This window comes from Poecilia mexicana, unplaced genomic scaffold (genome assembly GCF_051168715.1).
Source record: "Poecilia mexicana isolate PSO_F unplaced genomic scaffold, ASM5116871v1 scaffold_18, whole genome shotgun sequence".
Lineage (NCBI taxonomy): Eukaryota > Metazoa > Chordata > Actinopteri > Cyprinodontiformes > Poeciliidae > Poecilia > Poecilia mexicana.
In genome coordinates, this window is record NW_028263387.1 from 1173265 (window position 1) to 1193428 (window position 20164).

General features: G+C 39.8%; 1 protein-coding gene across 2 annotated transcripts in view; it reads left to right on the plus strand.

Moving 5' to 3' along the window:
* Positions 1-20164, plus strand: part of afap1 (actin filament associated protein 1) — an 89529-nt gene that overhangs the window by 26603 nt on the left and 42762 nt on the right. For both annotated transcript variants that reach the window (XM_088015098.1, XM_088015097.1), the window contains exons 4-6: positions 14890-14998; positions 15132-15343; positions 16291-16470. In XM_088015098.1, the coding sequence (XP_087871224.1) occupies positions 14890-14998; positions 15132-15343; positions 16291-16470 (501 nt within the window). The remainder of the gene's footprint in view (positions 1-14889; positions 14999-15131; positions 15344-16290; positions 16471-20164) is intronic.

The window sequence follows — 20164 nt, forward strand, 5'->3', positions numbered from 1 at the left end:
TCTTTTTAGCGGGCATCTTTAAATCTTTCAATTACATTTCTAATAATTTTTATTCACTTGTATATGTCATCAGCTTGATGAGCTGTCCAGTCTAGTTTATCGCTTAGTTCAAATTGGTGAGTGACTTTGAAGTAGTTACCTTGTTTTAAGACCATATTTATGTCTTCTCATGAACTACACCTATTTGTGGATCAGTTATGCAGTCACTTATTCACATTTTTCTGTGGAAATTATTCATAGAAATTTAATCTATTCACAAATCTTTTTTTCTTGTAAGGGATTTCAGAACATGCAGCTTGCAAAGCTGAAATACCTAGACTCAATGCTATTTGGCAAGCTATTTGCTGGAGTTTGAGATGCAGCCTAACCAGAAGCGCTATTCATTTTCTTTTACGGATTGGTTGAGCCCCCAAGAGCAGATGGTAGATGTTAATTTCTGTGGTAGTGCCAATAGATTCTGTTAAGAGTCCATGCCTCGAATAATCATCACTGTTTTGACGGCAAAATAGGAACAACACACTATTACGCAGGTGGTCATAATGTTGTGCTTGATTGATGAATACAACTTCTTGTCAAGCTTAAACATATTTAAAGGTTGTTTCTATAATGGACCAGCTTTACTGGTCCAGAAAAATCTCTAGAAATGAAAACTTTCTGCTGGAAATAGTTTTTGCCTTTTCTCGGTGCTTGCAGTTTGAAAGAAACACAAGGATCCATCTTATCATACAAGAAAATTGAGATTCTTAGAGAAAGTTAACTGAGATACTATTTGTGAAAACATTGAATTTGATACAGAAAACCATAAATCTCAGCTTTGATTTGATAGCTTGTTTCACTTTCCTGGGATAGCAGTTAGTACTCCATCTACCTCAAATCCTCATATGAACTGTTCTGTTGATACTTCATGAGCATGGTGACAGATTTAACTATGCTGCTATGCATTGGAGCCATGTGTGCTGTGTTTCATATTCCTGTGTAAATCCTTTGGCATGTTTTCCTGTCTGACATCAATTTATGCATAATCATGGCAGTGAGTGACAACATAAGGAGCATACATGACTGTATGCTGACTGACTGACTGACTGACAGACATATATAGCAGATTGTAATTAGAAACAGAGTTCAGTCTCCTCTGGTGACTGTATGTCCGGATGTGAAGGTATTATTCTGTCCAGGGGCAACTGAAGCAAATCTGATCTGGTTGTGATTTTCTTTTCAAATGTAAAAAAGGAAAGACAAAGAAACCACATATTAAGCCATCTATGATATTTGTTCCTTTAACATACTGATTGTGGTGAATAAACATCTAACATTAATTTGGTGTTAGACTAAAGTCTGGAAGTGGAATACCCCAAATTTTCCCTCTCTGTCACTGTGTGTTTAAGGTAATTTCACACATGTGCAGAGTGCACAAGAATAAGTTCATGGAAAAATAGTTCCCCTAAATACTGTTGAATGGAAATCCTCTCCCTGCCAGTTCAGTCTTCTGCTTTGAAATGAGCCACCCTCATGTTTCCACACACAGTCTTGCATAAGCTGCCCTGGCAGAGATAGAACAGCCCTCCTCTCCCTTCTGTCTCCTCCCATCCCAGGTTATAGAAAGTGTTATTAAGCTTTTTGTATGCTACGTGTCCACAACTGGACAAATCATGCTTCAGTCATTGGCAGGGTAAAAGCCTGGAATGGATATTCACCCTATTTACTCTGATAGGCTGAGACATCGAGTAGATTTTAGTAATTAATGACAAAAATTATAAAAAAAACAAACTTACAAAAAACTCAGGGAACACAGGGAGCCAGAGCTGAACCAAACAAGAATCCAGGGTAAAAAGACAGCAGGGCCACACAGACAAAAAATGTGACTTAACAGGGAAATAATGGGATTAACCAGCAAGGAGTGAGGGCAGCAGAGGGGTTTAAATTAGGGGTGCACCGATTCATCAACCAGCCAATTTCGCCACGCCAATTTTCTTGATTTTGATAATCACCCGATACTTGCATGTAAAGCTGAGCTCATCCCCCAATCTTGTCTACACCAGCAAAAGTCTAGAAATCAGCCATTGTCCTCTTCTGCTATCTTGTAAAAGAGGTTTGGCTGACAGACTGGCCCACTGGCTCATATCTGCACATTTTCAGTTAACAGTAGTTAACCCCATTATTGCTAACTCAACAACTTTCTTTCTACATTTACCGACATTTCAGGCAAAAAAGATTGGTGTCAGACAAAATCGAAATAATCGGATCACTCTTATTAAAGATCGGTAATTGGCAATCAGCCAGAAAACTGCAGTCAATGAACCCCTAGTTTAAATACTGAGAGAATGAATGCTGGAACAATATACCTGGACTGATTAGCTAATGGGTTGTGGGTGTGAGGAGATAAAGAGAGAAAATGGCACACGGTGTACACAACAGGGGAACCAAGAAAACTAATCTGTAAGTAACGAAGAATGACTAGACACAGATAAGAAATGAACATCATTAAAGTAGAATCATTAAGAACTGAACTAAGGAAAAACAGAAACAAGGCTGATTTAATCAAAGTGATTTGATTAAATCAGGAACACAAAATAATAATGAAACTAGAAACCAATAAATCAAAACCCCAAAACAACCCACGGTCCCGACATTATTTTTAAATTCTTCTCTCCAAAAAAGCGTAGAGGCCTTAAAAAAAGATGCTGGCCAATATATTTAAGTAGTTATGTTGATTGTTTTAGCTCTATTGCATGCTGTAGTTGCTTCTAGCCAGTGTCTAGTCACACCATCAGTTGGGTCCTATGGGGCAATCAATGCTCTGCAGCATGCCTGCTCAAACAGAATGTGTACAAGTCCTCATGCTTGTAGAAACACAAATGATTTCCATCTGTGTTGATGTTGGAGAGTACAGCGAACCTCCCCCACCTCATCCACCCTTTGCACCCTCCCCTCTTTTTCCTCGTCTTTGCCTAAATAGACCTTGCCTAGCTTTGTAGAGTGTTGCTTCATGTAAATATCAACTTTAATCACGTTCATTTTCTTTGCTGCACTTGTAACAGAAAAAGCTTTTGGATAGATAGATAGATAGATAGATAGATAGATAGATAGATAGATAGATAGATAGATAGATAGATAGATAGATAGATAATTTATTAGTCTCCCATAGGAGAAATTTATCCTGGAAGCAGGGGCAAAAAACTGCAGTACAACAATAAAAAGCTCATCCAAAAGGACAGTAATCATGAATAAATAAAAAACTAAGTAAAAAAAAATACATATAGCCACAAATGTCAGATCAGCAGTACATCTCCAATACATCCTCTACATGCTACCCTTGGTCATTGTCTGGACCTCCTGTTGCTCTGTCCAGGCCCCACTAGTCTGCCATTTATCAAGTTAATAGAGAGAGGTACAAATGAATGTTTCAGATGATTGTATTTGCAAAGAGGGACCCTGAACCTTCTTCCAGAGTTCATAAGAACATATTCTGATGCGAGCACATGTGACCCATCAGACAGGATGTTCTGAGTTCACCTGATGGTAGCCTGCTCAAGCAGGAGTTGTGGAGAAGATAGATCCGGAGTGTTGATAATCTTGCTTGCCATCTTCACCAGACTTTGAATTTGAGTTTTTAATTTAACAGTGAGATTCCCAAACCATCCAGTAATGCCATATCTAAATAGACTTGACGGTTGCCCTATAAAAGATCAGCATTATCATTTTAGAAACACCACACAATCGAAGTCATCTAAGAGAATAGAGATGCTGGTGAACCTTTGCACATACATTTGTCAAATGCGTGCGCCAACTTAGATCGCCATCTCTGAACACACCTAAATATTTAAAAGATGGAACCTATTTGATGCAGCAGCCATGCATGGCTATAGGACTCCAGTCACTGATTGATTTAGGATCCAGAAATAACTCAACATTTTATCTATAGCTTATGAGAGTCACACCATAAAACAAACTTATCTACAGCAGCTTTATGACTGTCGGAATTGTCTGTTAAGAGACTCAGAATAACTGTATCATCTGAAAATTTTATTATGTACTGATTGGGTTGAGAACTGATACGTTCATTTGTGTACAAAATAAAAAAGTAAGGTGAACTGACACAACCTTGGAGCCCCTGTGCTATTAACATAGAATCAGAGAGAACTGAATTGTATTTTACTTGTTGATTTTTTTTTTTTTATAAAAAAGAATAATACTACTTAGTTAAAGAAGGATTAACCTTCAACTGTACCAATTTCCTGAGAAGAATATTTACATGGATAGAATTAAAAGCTGAACTAAAATCGACAAAAAGAAGTATGGCGTATGTTGCAGAGTTCTCCAGATGCTTTAGTGCGAGCCTCGAGGTGTGACAGTGTCATAATAGCATCACTGGTACTTCGTCTACTGGCGTAAGCAAATTGAAGGGGATCCAGAAATGGCTGCACTTCCACTTGTAGTAGCTCCTACATGAGTTTCTCAAATGATTTAATTACAATAGAAGTGAGCACTACTGGGTGATAGTTGTTATCAGTTTGAGGACATGCAATTTTTGGAACTGGAAATGACAACTGATTTCTTCCAAATATCTGGAACCAAATGAGTGTCTGTAGAGATCTGAAAAAGTTTAAGCCAAATTGGAAAAAGTTCCTCTGCAAAGTTCTTGAGAAGGAAAGCAGACATATTGTGTGGGCCAGTTACTTTATGTGTGTTTAAATCCTTGAAGACCCTAGTTACTGACTGTAAATCAATTACAATTCTGCTCTCAGCTCCAAAATTTACATTCTCTAATATTTGCCAACACTCCTTAGAATCATCAGTTTCAAACTGCAGATAAAAACTATTCAAGCCGTTTGCTTTTGCAAACAACTTGAATAGTTTAATTAATAAATAGTTGTAATTAATGCAGTGTACACACTAATCTGGATGGCAGTCTCTAAACAAGATTGGGTGTCATTTAGGGTTAAGGATCTCTCCCCTTTCTGAGACAGATAACCCTCTCACCCATCAGTATTCTGAAGAGTAAGCCTGTTTGAAATTATAGTTCTCTATGTATTTGCATTGTTTATGCCTGTTTTTAAAGTGTAACGTATGGTTTAGTTGACATTAAGTCGGTGAAAAACGCTTTTATCTCCACCATCTCTGACCTACATGCAAGATATTGGTATGTTGGTGGCCTCCATCTAGTACAGGGCTTTTATAGTCATAAAAGTCATTATCCAAATTGGCCTTAAAAAGTTTTAAACGGCTATCTGTTGGGGCAGCAGCATCAGAACCAGGGACCGAAAAAGGCTCAACAGCCTGATAAAGAAGGCTGGTTCTGTTCTGGAGACGACTGTGGAACTTCTGGAGGTGATGATGACGAGAGAGATTCTTTATAAAAATCAATAAAATTGCAGACAACCCTGACCATCTCCTTAAGGAGATTGCCTTGGAAAAACAGAGTGTCTGCAGACAGAGGCATTGTAAAGATGTAGGTTTCTGTGTTTGTTTTCTAGTCAATTTAGTTCCTGTGTCTTCTTGTCTACCCATGGATGGTCCCAGCTGTCTCCTGTTTCCTTGATTACTTCCTTGTGTATTTAATCCCACGTGTGTCTGTGTTTGCTCATTGCATCCTTGTCTATACTGTAACCTGTCTATTGTCATTAGGGTTGCCACCTTTCAGAAATTAAAATAAGGGACGCCCACCACGGTATGTCGCCCTACTCTCAAGGGGTGGGACGGCCTCTGCAGCGATAGACAATATTTTATTGCAGTGTTTTCTGTTTTTAAAATGTGATCCATAGAGCAACTGCTTATGCATTGAGTACTCCAAAATTGTACTCCAATCATAGTAGCACACCATAAACATGTTTAATTAAGCAAGTATAAAATGTATTTGGTAAACTGCTCAACTAATGAGTAACTGATCATAATACCTAATTTAATAATCAAAATTTTAAGCGACGGGTGGCAACCCTAATTGTCCTCAGGCAGGGATCCAAAAGTATAAAACTTATGTGAAAATTCTGGTACTGTATAGAGTATTACTAAAATATTTATACAAATGAGTCAGATTTGGAGGCTGGTTCTAGATCAAATTTACCACGGGGGCCAGTGTTGCCAGTGTTTTTTCATGGGGACAATTAAAAAAGAATGAAACCAAAATACAAAAAAAAAAAAACAGAGCAATATTTCATCATTTGATATATCAAGTGAGACAAAGAGCCACTTGTGTCTCCAGAGATCCAGGTTGCAGATCCCTGGCAGATGGAAAGTGTGATCCTATTTTGATACAGCAGCTAAAAGTGCTGCACTATAATTTTAAATCCATTGTTAAAGTAAAATTGTGAAGGTTAAAAAAATCCACCTCTGAATATTAACAAAAGATTAATTTCTTCTGTACCCCTGTTGGCCCCCATCTAGAACCGCCCCTGGGCAGAAGGTCTGTGTCTGACATTAATAATACATTAAATGACCACTGAACACTGAATTAATATGTCAGCATTTCTTTAAAAAAAACAAACAGAAAGCACTAACAAATCTTTTTAAAGTAGGATATATTTATGTATTTACTGCTAATCTCTTAATATGATTTGTTCTTTAAATGGCCATTTGTATTATTTTGGCTGATACGACTATACATTAAATAAGCAAATAATTGATTATCTAATAATCAAACCACAGCAGTCTACTAAAACCACAATAAGAAAATTAATCAATAAAAAAATGTTCTGTACCATATCAGCCTCAGGAGATGATTGAGGGGTCTGCAGTTCCTCTCCTGATCCATTCTGTCTGATATCAATGCAGCACTGCTCACCGTGCCAGGATGAACACATTTGTTTTAATGGACTGTATTCAACTTCACTAACATGTTCAGCCTGGGATTTGAGTCTTCCCTCTCACGTCTGTATCTTTATGAGAGGTCTTGCTCCTAAGGATGGTGGAGTACTGGGTCGAGGACGTTTTAAAAAGACATGGGTTGATAGCAGCTCACCGCGGCTGCGTAGTGACCGTCTCTAGGCAACCACAACAGTCTGTAGCTTTCTTGGGGGTCCTATTTACATCCCGCCGCGACAATTTAGCTACCTTAATATATCTTGTGTTTTATTTTGGTCATTATTGTTACAATTAGTTTTGATGTGTGATAGGCATGTCTATCTGACATTTATAGAGATATGGAACAAATCGCGTCCCGTATCGGTTCAATACGGGACACAATATTAACAGCCAAATACGGGATGATTCTGTATTTTAAGGGATGGGTGGCAACTGTAATTGTCATTGTCTTTGCCAGTGCTACCTGTGTTGAGTTCCTTGCCTCTGTGTTCACTTCTGTTCACTTCTGCCTGGACTTCTGTTTACCTGTGAGAGCTTTGATTAAATCATCCATTTTTTTCACCATAACCTGGGTCCTCTGCTTCCATCCTCAGCATTTTCTAACCACAAATCATAACAAAAAGACCCGACCTAAAATTGAGGTGAGGTTAGCGAAAAAATAAGAAGAAATTACATCTCAACATGGACCCAGCAGACTTTGAAAGCCTTCACCAAATTGTAAAGGGGTTTATGGATACAGTAGTGAAACCCTGCTCCATTTGCCGACGGGTGTGGGGTAGCCACAAACTGCGTTTTGGCTCTGCAGTACTGGATGCCTCATCTCCCTGGCATGGACATGACTGAGTTGTGGGAAGAAGCAGAGTGGCATCGCCAGGCAGCTTTAGCTGTCATGGTCGGCGAAGCACTTCCACCCAAGTCTGATATCAGTATCTTTCGCTCTGCCTCCACAGCTCCAATTACCCCTTCATTTCCGGTACCATCCCCAGCCATTCCGCCAGCCACAGTACCCCTAGTCTTGGGTTTTCAAGCAGCACGACTGTCTCCTGGTTGACAAGTAGCACGGTTGAAAGCGTGGTCGGTTCCCAGACTCCAGACTTTAGCAGTTTCCCGGGCTTCTAAATCCCCACTGGCCTTCGTCCATCTGAGCCCCATCTTGGTCTCCACTCACCAGCCGCCTCAGTCTTCTTGCCTCCAGCCGCAGTAAGCGGGCATGTGACTCCAATAAGTGGGTCATTTAATTGTGAACTCGGTGTCCTTGATGTTCCCCAGTGCACCTTCAGAGAGTCCCTGTTCTCAGTCCGAACCCTCCAGCGAGTCTCTCAGCGCTCAGCTCGAGCTCACCGAGCCAAGCTTTTCCTAGCAGCCCGAGCCGCCAGCAGGCTTACCTGTTTCTGGTCTTCCCCGTGGCCCCAGCTGGTCTCAGGACCGCCCGCCTCCGCCTCTTTGTGTCTCCTTGCGGTCACCCGGCCGCCTGCCTATGCCTCCTCATGGGTCCATGCAGCCACCTGGCATCTAGTAGTTGCCCTTGAGGGGCGGGGTACTTTAAGGATTTAGGTTTCTGTGTTTGTTTTCTAGTCAATTTAGTTCATGTGCCTTCTTGTCTACCCTTGATTGATCCCAGCTGTCTCCTGTTTCCTTGATTACTCCCTTGTGTATTTAATCCCACCTGTGTCTGTGTTTCCTCATTGGGTCCCTGTCTATACTGTCACCCATCTATTGTCATTGTCCAGTGCTGCCTGGACTTCTGTTTACCTGCGAGAGCTTTGATTAAATCATCCATTTTCACCATAACTTGGGTCCTTTGCTACTGTCCTCACCATTTTCTAACCGCAAATCATGACGGGCTTCTTCAAATTAACTGTAAAGCAGACCTCTTCAAGATATCTTTTCTTCCAACAGCAATCACTATTTACAATAACTCTTTAAAGAATTTGAATTAATATGAATATGAACTATAACATTTAATTTCCATTTCGGATGAACTACGTATTTTTGAATTTGAATTTCAATGTCAGGTTTAGTTTATTTTTACGTTGCATTGGCCGAGAAGGAGCATGTGATTTCTGTTCAACACAGGGAGAGAGTGTGCAGCTCTGGTTAGTTTGAGAGCATATCATCTGCACATAATAACTGCTGTAAGGCTGTGGTACTTTGTTGGAGAATGAAAACAAGAAAAAAACAATGTCTCTCTGAGCTTAGTCACTGCATAGCAAAGCAGTAGAGTCATTTTCTCTGGAGTAAAATGTAATGCATTCTGTTGCAAGCATAAAAAAATGCTTATCTAAACACTTAGTTTTTGAAAATTAATATTTATGATTTAAAAAGAAAAAGTCTCTATTTAGTAAGATATGGAACAGCAGCTGTCTTTTCAACAGAGCATTTCAACCAATGTAAAGGAGTTCCATTTTCTTTAAGCAGGCATTATGGCTTCCTGTTTGACCCTTCAGGCTGAGTTATTTTGTTCCTTTCAGTTCTCTTCCTTTCTATCCTTCAGTCTTCCTTTCCAGGAAAATATTTTTCTCCTCTTTCAGGCAGGGAGGAGAACTCTGGCAGCAATGTATTTATGTATTGGCAAGGATATTTATCCTTGTCAAGAACTGAGTTCAGTAAATTGCCGTTTCCCTCAAAGGATACTCGATAAGGTTTTTGCTAGAGGTCTGGTCCAACAATGAGAGGAGGGAGCGGAATATTAAGGGAGGGACTGGGGTTTACTGGCGAAAAAAAACTAAATCTGGCTTAGCATGCTGAAAAAAAAATACTCATATGACAGATTTGGTAGCTGTTTTCTCTGCAGAAAAGTAAAAATTTTCCAGTTGTATTTCATGTAAGCGTCTAACCCTAGAGGTTAGTTAGTAAAATATTCTTAACTCTATTGATAGTTGACTGGAGAGTGACGCAAGGAATAAGATGTAAATAAAAGTGAGGAGAGTTCTCTGGGAGGTTATGATGACATAATTGGACCATTGGAGGACCTGTGGAATGTTCACCAGTGGAGTCTGCTCAAAAGCTCCCCATCAACATCACTTTGAGTGCTACAGTACCGGATGGATTTAAAGGCGACTGAAAAAAAAAAATCTGACTTTAATAGAACGTCGGATCGATCCAATCTAAAATCGGGCATATTCAACATGTTGGATTGTCTTGCCCCAGCCTGTGGGGTTTTCCTTAACTGGAAGCCAGAATGGAGTCTGTTGAATGTGACAGGTAGCCAATCAGAAAGTGTGGTAACAGAAGCAAGGTGGGGAATGTCAAACAGCTGACATGGCGCAACTGAGAGTCCAGTGAACTTCAGAGATTATATGTGAAAACAGCATGAATGTTTATTCAGCATTTTGTACAAGGATTATCAACAGAAATGGCAATGACATGAACTGGAGTGAAACTGGTACCACAGTTGATAAACCTGGTAACTTTTCAGCTATCATTAACCTGACATGATTATTCATTCAGTCAGGATTTGACGGTGACACGAGTTAAGTTTGTGGACAGGAGTCCACAAACTATCACTGACATTGTCATCCGTGTTTGTTTATTCTAAATTCACATATGGTATTTTGGAGTTTTACGGGATTTTGTTCTGGAATCGGGATGTTTGTAAGTGAAATCAGTTCGTGTGTGGCTCCTGCCGTGTGGATGGACACACGAACCTATCGAACCTGCTGTACATTTATTGGCTCCTGTGTGGTCACAGAGGTTTGGAAAATCTGCCAACAATCTTAAATCGTGCTGTGTGAACCAGACTTAAGACTCACAAGCTGTACTCCTCTAATCTCGACCACTGCCCTAATGCTCTCTGACTCTGGTCACTATGGTTTACACCTTCAAAATAAGATACAAATGCATCACAAAAACAAACATTTTACTTTCATGAAAATTTTAACTCATGATAACGACTAACGGGAGCCCTGAGCTTGTTTCTCTGCAACGAGACGGTAACATCAAGGAGTGATGAGAGACAACGACACCCGAAGTGTTGCTTATGCACAGGGTGCTTGGTCTCTACATGGCAAAGCAGTTTGAAGGATTCATTAACTCATTACTAAGCCAGAAGCTGCATATCATGCAGAGCAGGATTGTAATGTGGGAATAAGTTACCGGGATAAATCCATTCTCCTAGTCTCTTCTCTGGGCCTTTTCTCCTTCGCAAAGAAACTTTCCAAAGACACCTGATCTGTTTCTTACTCATTTTGCTGCTTGTTGGCTCAATGTTGGCACGCAAGACGTAACCGAGGGAATCGGGCTAAAGGATTTTCAAAATAAAAGGTTCTCTTTTAAAATGGAAATATTTAATTATTTCTTGTGCAGCCCGGTACCAATTGGTCCATGGACTGGTACCGGTCCGCAGCCCGGGGATTGGGGATGACTGCTTTAGCTCACTTCATTGTAATGGAAGGGCACTGTTATAATGTCAGTAAGTAAAAACTGGAAGGTGACCTATTATGCTTCCTTGAATAGGTTAGGAAAGGTTTACGGACTCTACTAAACATGTTCATTACATTTTTTTTGCACAAAATAATTCCTAGATAAGAATTTAGTTTGTTCAGTTCTATCTTTTTTGAGCTCCTTTCAAAATGAGCTGTTTTATGGCCTTTTGTCACTTTAAATCGAAATAAGCTGCTGCTGTCATGCTTCCCCTAAACTCCCCAACTAAACGATCACGAAAACACGACATTTGGCTTCACAGGGAATTTCTCAAAAGTATGGCCACATTGTCCATTTGGGGCCCCGTACACACAGAAGGTTTTCTTTCTAAAATGGATTTCAGTTTAAAAAAAAAAACCTAAATGGGCCAAAACGCTATTTTTACTTCCCCAGACCTGTATGTAGCGCTAAGCATGGAGTAGATGCGCATAAAGCTTGTGCAAGTTGTTTTTAATGACTGTAGCATCTTAATTACACTATGTTGCCAAAAGTATTCGTTCACCCGCCTTGGCTCACATATGAGCTTAAGTGACATCCCATTCCTAATCCATATGATGCTGGTCCACCTTTGCAGCTAGAACAGCTTCAGCCCTTCTGGGAAGACTGTCCACAAGGTTTAAGAGTGTGTTTATGGGGATTTTTGACCATTCTTCCAGAAGTGCATATGTGAGGTCTCATACTAATGTTGGATGAGAAGGCCTGGCTCTCAGTGTCCGCTCTAATTCATCCCAAAGGTCTTCTATCAGGTCAGGATTCTGTGCAGGCTAGTCAAGCCTGCACAGAATCCTGACTCTATCATGTCTTTATGGGCCTTGCTTTGTAAACTGATGCACAGTCATGTTGGAAGAGGAAGGGGCCAGCTCCAAACTGTTCCCACAAAGTTGGGAGCATGGAATTGACCAAAATGTTTTGGTATGCTGAAGCAATCAGAGTTCCTTTCACTGGAACTAAGTGACCAAGCCCACCTCCTGGAAAACAACCCTACACCATAATCCTCCTTCCACCAAACTTTACACTGTGCACAATGCAGTGAGACAAGTACCATTCTCCTGGCAACCGCCAAATCCAGACTCGTCCATCAGATTGGCAGATGGAGAAGTGTGAATCGTCACTCTAGAGTACGCGCCTCCACTGCTCTAGAGTTCATTGACGGCATGCTTTACACAACTCCATCCAACGGTTTGCATTGCACTTGATGACGTATAGCTTGGAGGCAGCTGCTCTGCTATTTTGATTTCTGAAAGGTGGCATCCCTAGATGTAATTGATATGGTGTTTTTAATGAGGTGAGGGAATACTGTTTAAATTTCACATTTAAAATTTAAACAGAATTTCACATTACAATTGAATTCCCTCATCAAAAACATAGCTTATCATACAAACTACTTCTCCTAGAAATGGTTGTAAATGGCATTAAGGAGAAGCATTGCTCTTTGTTTTGTTTATTGTTTAGGATCTCCATTAGCTAAGCTATGCATCCATCAAATCTTCCTGGGGTCCATCATTAAAAACACTCAATTGAAATCTTTGAAATATGTGACTGATGACAGGGTTAGCCCATATATCAATACAAATTAATTACAGTCCATACAAAATGTTAATAAATTTAGCAAGTATACAATAACCAGCCAATCTCAGTATGGGTACATTCATTGATTCGAAAAAGTTTTTCAGTTTTCTTTCAAAAACAAACTTCTGTCATTTTTATGAGAGTTAATGGTAGAGACTTCCACTGTGTAAGTAATGGTGCATTTGAGAAAATTAGTTTTTGCCTGAGGAATTTGAAAATGTCCTTCAACTGCATAACTGATGACATAGTGATTTGAATTTACATTGTTTTGTACTGAACAATCAAAAAATGTAAAAATTTGGAATTTGAAAATGTTCCATATTGAGAATAATGTCCTTTCATGGACTTTTAGCCAGTCAAGATTTGAATGCACTGTATTTATATCAGTTCTGTAAGAACAATTCTTTGCTAACAGATAAGATTTTTTCTGCATCAATTGAAGACTATTGAAATCTTTTGGCATTTGTCCATATTATCTGGCACTATTCAAGCTGAAAGATAATTAGATTCTTATAAGATTAGTCTAATCATCTGACAAAAATGCCACTACACTGTGGCATTTTCAAACTAAAACTTGAAAACAAGTTTTAGTTTTCAAGATTAATTTTATTATTAAACAACTACAGCGCTCTCTGTCAATCCAAAATATTAATAACCTCTAAAAACCTGAATATTTAATATTTAATATTGAATATCTTACTTGTTTGTCATTTGTTAAAGTGAGAGTTCTAAACATACAACTCAAAATTGTAAAATATTTCTGACATTTAGAAAATAAATCGGTGACCCTTACAGCCACCCTTCTTTTCCATAACACTTATAAGCCTTCCTTTCATGGAGTCCGTCAGTTTCTTGATCTGTTGACGATCAACTTTTTGTGCAGCAGCAGCCACAGCCTCCCAGACACTGATCAGAGATGTGAACCGTTTTCCTTCACCATAAAGCTCCTGTTTAAGAAAGGCCCACAGGTTCTCAGTGGGGTTTAGGTGGTGAGGAAGGGGACCACTTCATTATTCTTTTATCTTTAAGGCCTTCCATAGTGGAGTACTTTGATGCATGCGATGGAGCATTGTCCTGCATAAAAATCATGGTCTTCTTGAAAGATGCAGACTTTTTCCTGGACCACAGCTTGAAGAAAGTGTCTTCTAAAAACTGGCAGTAGGTTTAGGACTTGATTTTGAGTCCAACTTCAACCCGAAAAGGTCCAACCAGCTCATCTCAGAAATTCAATTGGCACCTTGACTTGGCAATCTGAGTCAAGGTGAGAAAGCCCAGACTGAGCTGGAAGTGAGAGCTTTTTTCAAGCGGCATTGCACAGGAAGGCAATGGCCAGGTTGATCATCTGATGACTTACTTAACGGGGAGTGTCAGAAAGTGTAAGACATTCTTAATGTGACCAAGGCCAATTTCAAGGCATCAAATACACGGCTATGATGCAAAGTCAAATTTCCTTTTAGTTGTTTTTATATATGCATCATTTTCAAAACAACCTATCGTGCTAACAGATCCACAGAGGACACCATTGCTGTAGCTCTCCACTCAGCACTGAACCACCTGGAACAGCAACAGAGTTATGCCCTCAGTCTTTTTGTTGATTACAGTTCAGCCTTCAACACAATAATCCTAGTCAGCTTCAGCTCAGAACTCACCAACCGACCACAGACTGTGAGACTTGGTCCTCATCTCTCCTCTACCTGCACACTGAGCAGCGGCTCCCCACAGGGCCGTGTGCTGAGCCCCCTCCTGAATTACCTCCACACCCAAGACTACCCAAAATCAATTAACACCCTGAACTCTCACATCCACTAATTATATGATAGTTTGTGTATATGTGTGCATATATAAATTTTACTGAATATTGTAACTATCACCATATTTCTGTTTATATTGTATAGATTGTCCTACATTGTTCTCACTGTTTTCAACCTGGCTTTAATCTCATTTTATTTACAGTGACAAGCAATAAATTCTAATTCTAACCAAAGGAAACATGGTCACCTAATTGTGCTATGATATTGCACTATGTGGGTGGAAAATACATGATACATTCCCTTTAAGCAGCTATACAGTGTTCTCATTGGAAACTTGTTCTGTTTGTAGGCTCCAAACAGCGACCCTCCTCCTCTGCCCAGCTCCTCTCTTCCAGAAGGTTACTATGAGGAAGCAGTTCCCTTAAGTCCTGGAAAGGCTCCTGAGTACATTACCTCTAGTAAGTAATAAGCTGATGTATATTTTTATTCATTAGTGTAATATGTGCCTTTATCGATAGAAAACTACTAACACTAACATAGTTAGCTTATTTCTGGTCAACGAAATGAAGAATAGTCTATGTTTCCTCTCAGACTATGATTCAGATGCCATGAGCAGTTCCTACGAATCGTACGATGAGGAAGAGGAAGACGGGAAGAGTCAGAAGATGCGTCACCAGTGGCCATCTGAGGAGGCGTCCATGGACCTTGTGAAAGATGCCCGAATCTGTGCTTTTCTGTTGCGCAAGAAACGCTTTGGCCAGTGGACTAAACTTCTGTGTGTCATCAAAGACAACAAACTACTGGTGAGAGATTGTTGAAAAGAAATACGGACAGAAATGGTTAAGCATAAACGTTACAAGCGTGAATGACTGGCATCAGATCTTAGATGGTTTACATAGGATGGAAATAATTACTTTTTCAGGTAAACTTTTTTCCCTTTATTTAACCAGGTAAAACCCCATTGAGATCTAGATCTCATTTTCAAGAGGGACCTGGGCAGAAATCTGCAATGCATAATAACGTGGTTACACAAAAGTAATACAAATTAAAACATATGCACAAGTTTAAAACAAATTACAAAGCAGTTTAAAAACAATGACACTGGTTGATAGAATCACATGGCATTGTTTTAAGAACCACTCAAAATAAGTCCAATGAAATCAGATCTGACATCTTGAGTTTAGACTGGAGCTGATTCCATGCTGTAGGAGCCATCACACTGAATGTGCTTTTGGGATGTGATTTTCATCATGGATGTGCAGCTGACAAATCTGCAGCAACTCTGTGATGCTGTCATGTCAATATGGGGTAGACTCTGAGGAATGTTTCCAGTACCTTGTTGAATCTATGCCACCAAGGATTAAGACAGTTCTGAGGGCAAAACCTGGTACTAGCAAGGTGTACCAAATAAAGTAGCAGGTGAGTGTATGTACAGTGACAAATAATAAATTCTATTCTATCTTTTGCCCCTCTCTCACAACCCGCTTCCCTGTCTGAGCACTCTCAAATTAAGGCCCCTGGAGCTAATAAAAAAACTGCCACGAATGAAGTTAGTGAGAAAATGTAATAAATTTACTAACTTCATTTGTGGATTTAAAAAATATAATTGTTTATTCGTGTTCTAATTGTGAAGCTTTGTGAAAATGAAGTTTTCTGGTTGTTATTCCTGCCTGTGGCATTTAAACATCTGCACCAACAGTCACATTTTCATCCACTAAGCGATAAACCACCTGTTCCTATCTACTTGTAGTGCTACAAATCTTCTAAAGACCAGACCCCACAGATGGAGCTCACTCTGTCAGGATGCAGCATCATGCACATCCCCAAAGATGGCAGGAAGAAGAAGCACGAACTGAAGATAGTCCACCAGGGGGCAGATGCCCTGGTGCTGGCAGTGCAGAGCAAAGAACAGGCCGAGGAGTGGCTCAAGGTAATTCAGTGAACCAGCACCTGCTTGTAATGTGTTTTTTACTTATTGGACCACAGAGCTAAATCCCCTGATGAGGAAATAATATGGGGAAATTTTTCTGCCATAATCCAAGATCACACATGTTCAGTCTTAAAGCAGGATTTCATGTCTTTTGCTCTGAAAACTTTTAATATTTTTTATTACATTGCTTACATTTATATTTTCAAAGCAGGAAAATTGTTTTTAAGTATTTTTGAATTAGATTGATACATGGTTCAGCATATTTAAATATTCTTAATGGGGAAAACAGAATAGATTAGGAATAGAATGTTTTGATATTGATGTATGATGAGCATTTTACAAAGCACACAACCAGTCATAATTTTTGAAATATATTATTTAGTAATGTGCACAGTGGCGCAGTTGGTAGCACTGTTGCCTTGCAGCAAGAAGGTTCTGGGTTTGATTCCCGGCCTGGGGTCTTTCTGCATGGAGTTTGCATGTTCTCCCTGTGCATGGTGGGTTTTCTCCAGGTACTCTGGCTTCCTCCCACAGTCCAAAAACATGACTGTCAGGTCAATTGGCCTCTCCAAATTGTCCCTAGGTGTGAGTGTTTATGTGTATGGTTGTGTGTCTTTGTGTTGTCCAGGGTGACCCTGCCTCTCTCCCGGAACATTAGCTGGAGATAGGCACCAGCAAAATGAATGGATAGTAATATCAATACATATTTATATAAATATACAAACACAGAATTATAGAGAAACAAAGATGATTAAATAATGATTAATGCTGAATAATATTTATTAAACTGCACATATTTATATGCACATGAGTAAATACATAATATCCATATAGGTTTTGTTCATGTTTTCCAGTCCAGTTGTTGTAGCAGAGATTCAGCAGCTGAGATTCATCCGTGAGGTGCAGTGAATCCATCTCTCCTTATAGACATTTCCACTTCTCCCTACATCGTTTTCAATGTGAAACCTTCTAAACAAAAACGGGAGCTATCTTACTTTTGACAGAGTGAAAGAATTACAAAATTATAAAATCTCGATTAGCCTTCATAGCGGGGATTGAACTCCAGTATTACACTAAGCACTATAGCTAATATTAGCTGGCATTTTGCAGGTGGACATAAGACATACAGTTTGGTAATATTCCATCCATCCATTTTCTGTACACCCTTGTCCCTACTGGGGTCAGGAGGGTTGCTGGTGCCTATCTCCAGCCAACGTTCCAGGCGAGAGGTGGGGTCACCCTGGACAGGTCGCCAGTCTGTCGCAGGGCAACACAGAGACAGACAGGACACACAACCACACTCACACCTAGGGAGAATTTAACCAATTAACCTGACAGTCATGTTTTTGGACTGTGGGAGGAAGCTGGAGTACCCGGAGAAAACCCACCATGCACAGGGAGAACATGCAAACTCCATGCAGAAAGACCGGGGCCGGGAATCAAACCCAGAACCTTCTTGCTGCAAGGCAACAGCTCTACCAACTGCGCCACTGTGCACATTACTAAATAATATATATTCAGAAATTATGACTGGTTGTGTGCTTTGTAAAATGCTCATCATACATCAATATCAAAACATTCTATTCCTAAACTATTCTGTTTTCCCCATTAAGAATATTTAGGCAAGGTAACAGCTCTACCAACTGCGCCACTGTGCAGCCCTATGGTAATATTCTATTCCCAAAATATAAATGGTAATATGTCCATCTTACTTGTGAAATGTTATCCCCCGAGATCTCACATCAATAGTCCGTCGATAACAAAAATATCTGGCAGAGACTAAGTTTGAGTGTGAGGAGAAGTTTGGAGTGCAATCGTTACAAGTTTTGAGAAGAAAAGGCGTGTGTGAGGGTCGCCTTTAAATGAACCAAAACACAACGAACTGCACAGCACAACATGCTGAGTTAACAAACATGACTACTTACTTACTGTTCAATCTCCTAACACAAAGTAGGAAGCAGTGACTTTTTATGAGAATATTTGTTTCACATTTTTAAAGAATATGTCACAGACTTGGCTGTTGACCGGTTATATCACTAGTGCAATAGCCCAGTCACTTGCTATAAAACAATTAAAATAGGTTTTAGAGCACTTGCAAAGAAAAACTTTGAAGCTAAAAACCCTGAAAAAGCAACATTGTGGTATTCACCAGGACATGGATGCAAGATTTTCACCACTTCATACCTAATGTATGTTTATAGTCAACAACCCCTCCAATATCCTTCAAGGTTTAGAGGGTGATTAATGGATTAATGGATGGATAAAAGGCACCTTGTTTCAACAACATGCAAATGCAGGCTTCAGGGACGCCGTAAAGGGGGGAAAAGTTAGGACAATTCCTAGGGCCTATGACCGACAGAGGGCCCTCCACAAAATAATTTTTTAATTTTTCTTCATAGGAATAGAAAAAAAATCAGGGCCCTGTCAATTGCAAAGTTAATTATATCGTGTTTTTTAAATTGTTTTTATTAGTAAAAAATAAATGTTACCATTCAAAGACCAAAAAGCACACATCCATATTTACACTGAAGTGAAGTTAAAGCTGCAGTATGCAACTTTTATTAACAAAAAGTACATATTTCTTAAGACTGTCAGTATGTTGAGAGATTACCTGAGAATAATTTAATTCCTCTGCCTTCTCCCAGTGCTCTCTAGGAACAGCCAATCAGAGGCAGGAGGTGGGTCACTATAAGACACACCTTCAATGAATGGCCTATTTTAAAACTTTTTTCATATATATAAGGCGCATAGAATAAGATGCTACAGTAGAGGCTGGAGTTACGTTATGCATCCACTAGATAAAGCTGGACTAAAGGGAATGTCAACAAAACAGTCCGACTCTGGTTGGCGAGGAGACCCTTCCGCGACTGGGCCAGGGCGTGGCCGGACGATGATGACCCTTCTCCGTTCGTGCACAGCATGTTCATGGAGAACGTGGTGCTAAATGACCTGCAGGCGACTTGATTCTAGACGGTTGGTAGGTAGATAGGTCAGTCAAACTTTATTAATAGATTACAAACCAGCGTTCTGACAACTATCCCAGCATGCACCGTGCGCTTCTTCTTCTACGGGCGAAAAATGAAGTCGGCGGCTGCTTACTGTAGTTGAAATTGAAGGTTTTTAGGTGTGCCTTATAGTGCGGAAAATACGAGTGGTGGGAAGTACAGTAACGTACAAGTACTTCGTTACTGTACTTAAGTACAATTTTCATGTATCTGTACTTTACTTAAGTAGATTTAATAATGGATACTTTCTACTTTTACTCCACTACATTTTACAGTAAGTATCTGTACTTTCTACTTCACTACATTTCTACAAAACTGTCGCGTTACTCGTTACATCCAACTCGCATTGCTCTTTTTTTCCGTTAAAATGTGAAGTTCAGGGACTTAAGGTGGCGCCGTAAAATCCAAGCAATAACGTGACTTAATGTCTGTTGTCACCCATCGCCTCCACCTTTACTCGCACGCGGAGCTCCAGACATGCGCAGTGGTTTCCTCTGAGCGGTAGAAGATGTCTAACTAATTGACAATAGCTGCATAAATCATAAGATATGGCGACATGTAAAACCAGCATCGCTTCGCTTTCACAGACGGTGAGGACTTAGTCCAACTTTTAGCGTCACTTCGAAGGAAAGCTTAAAGAAAGGTAAGATCTGTGGACGTTATGCTAGCAAAGCTAGCTGTACAGAGAC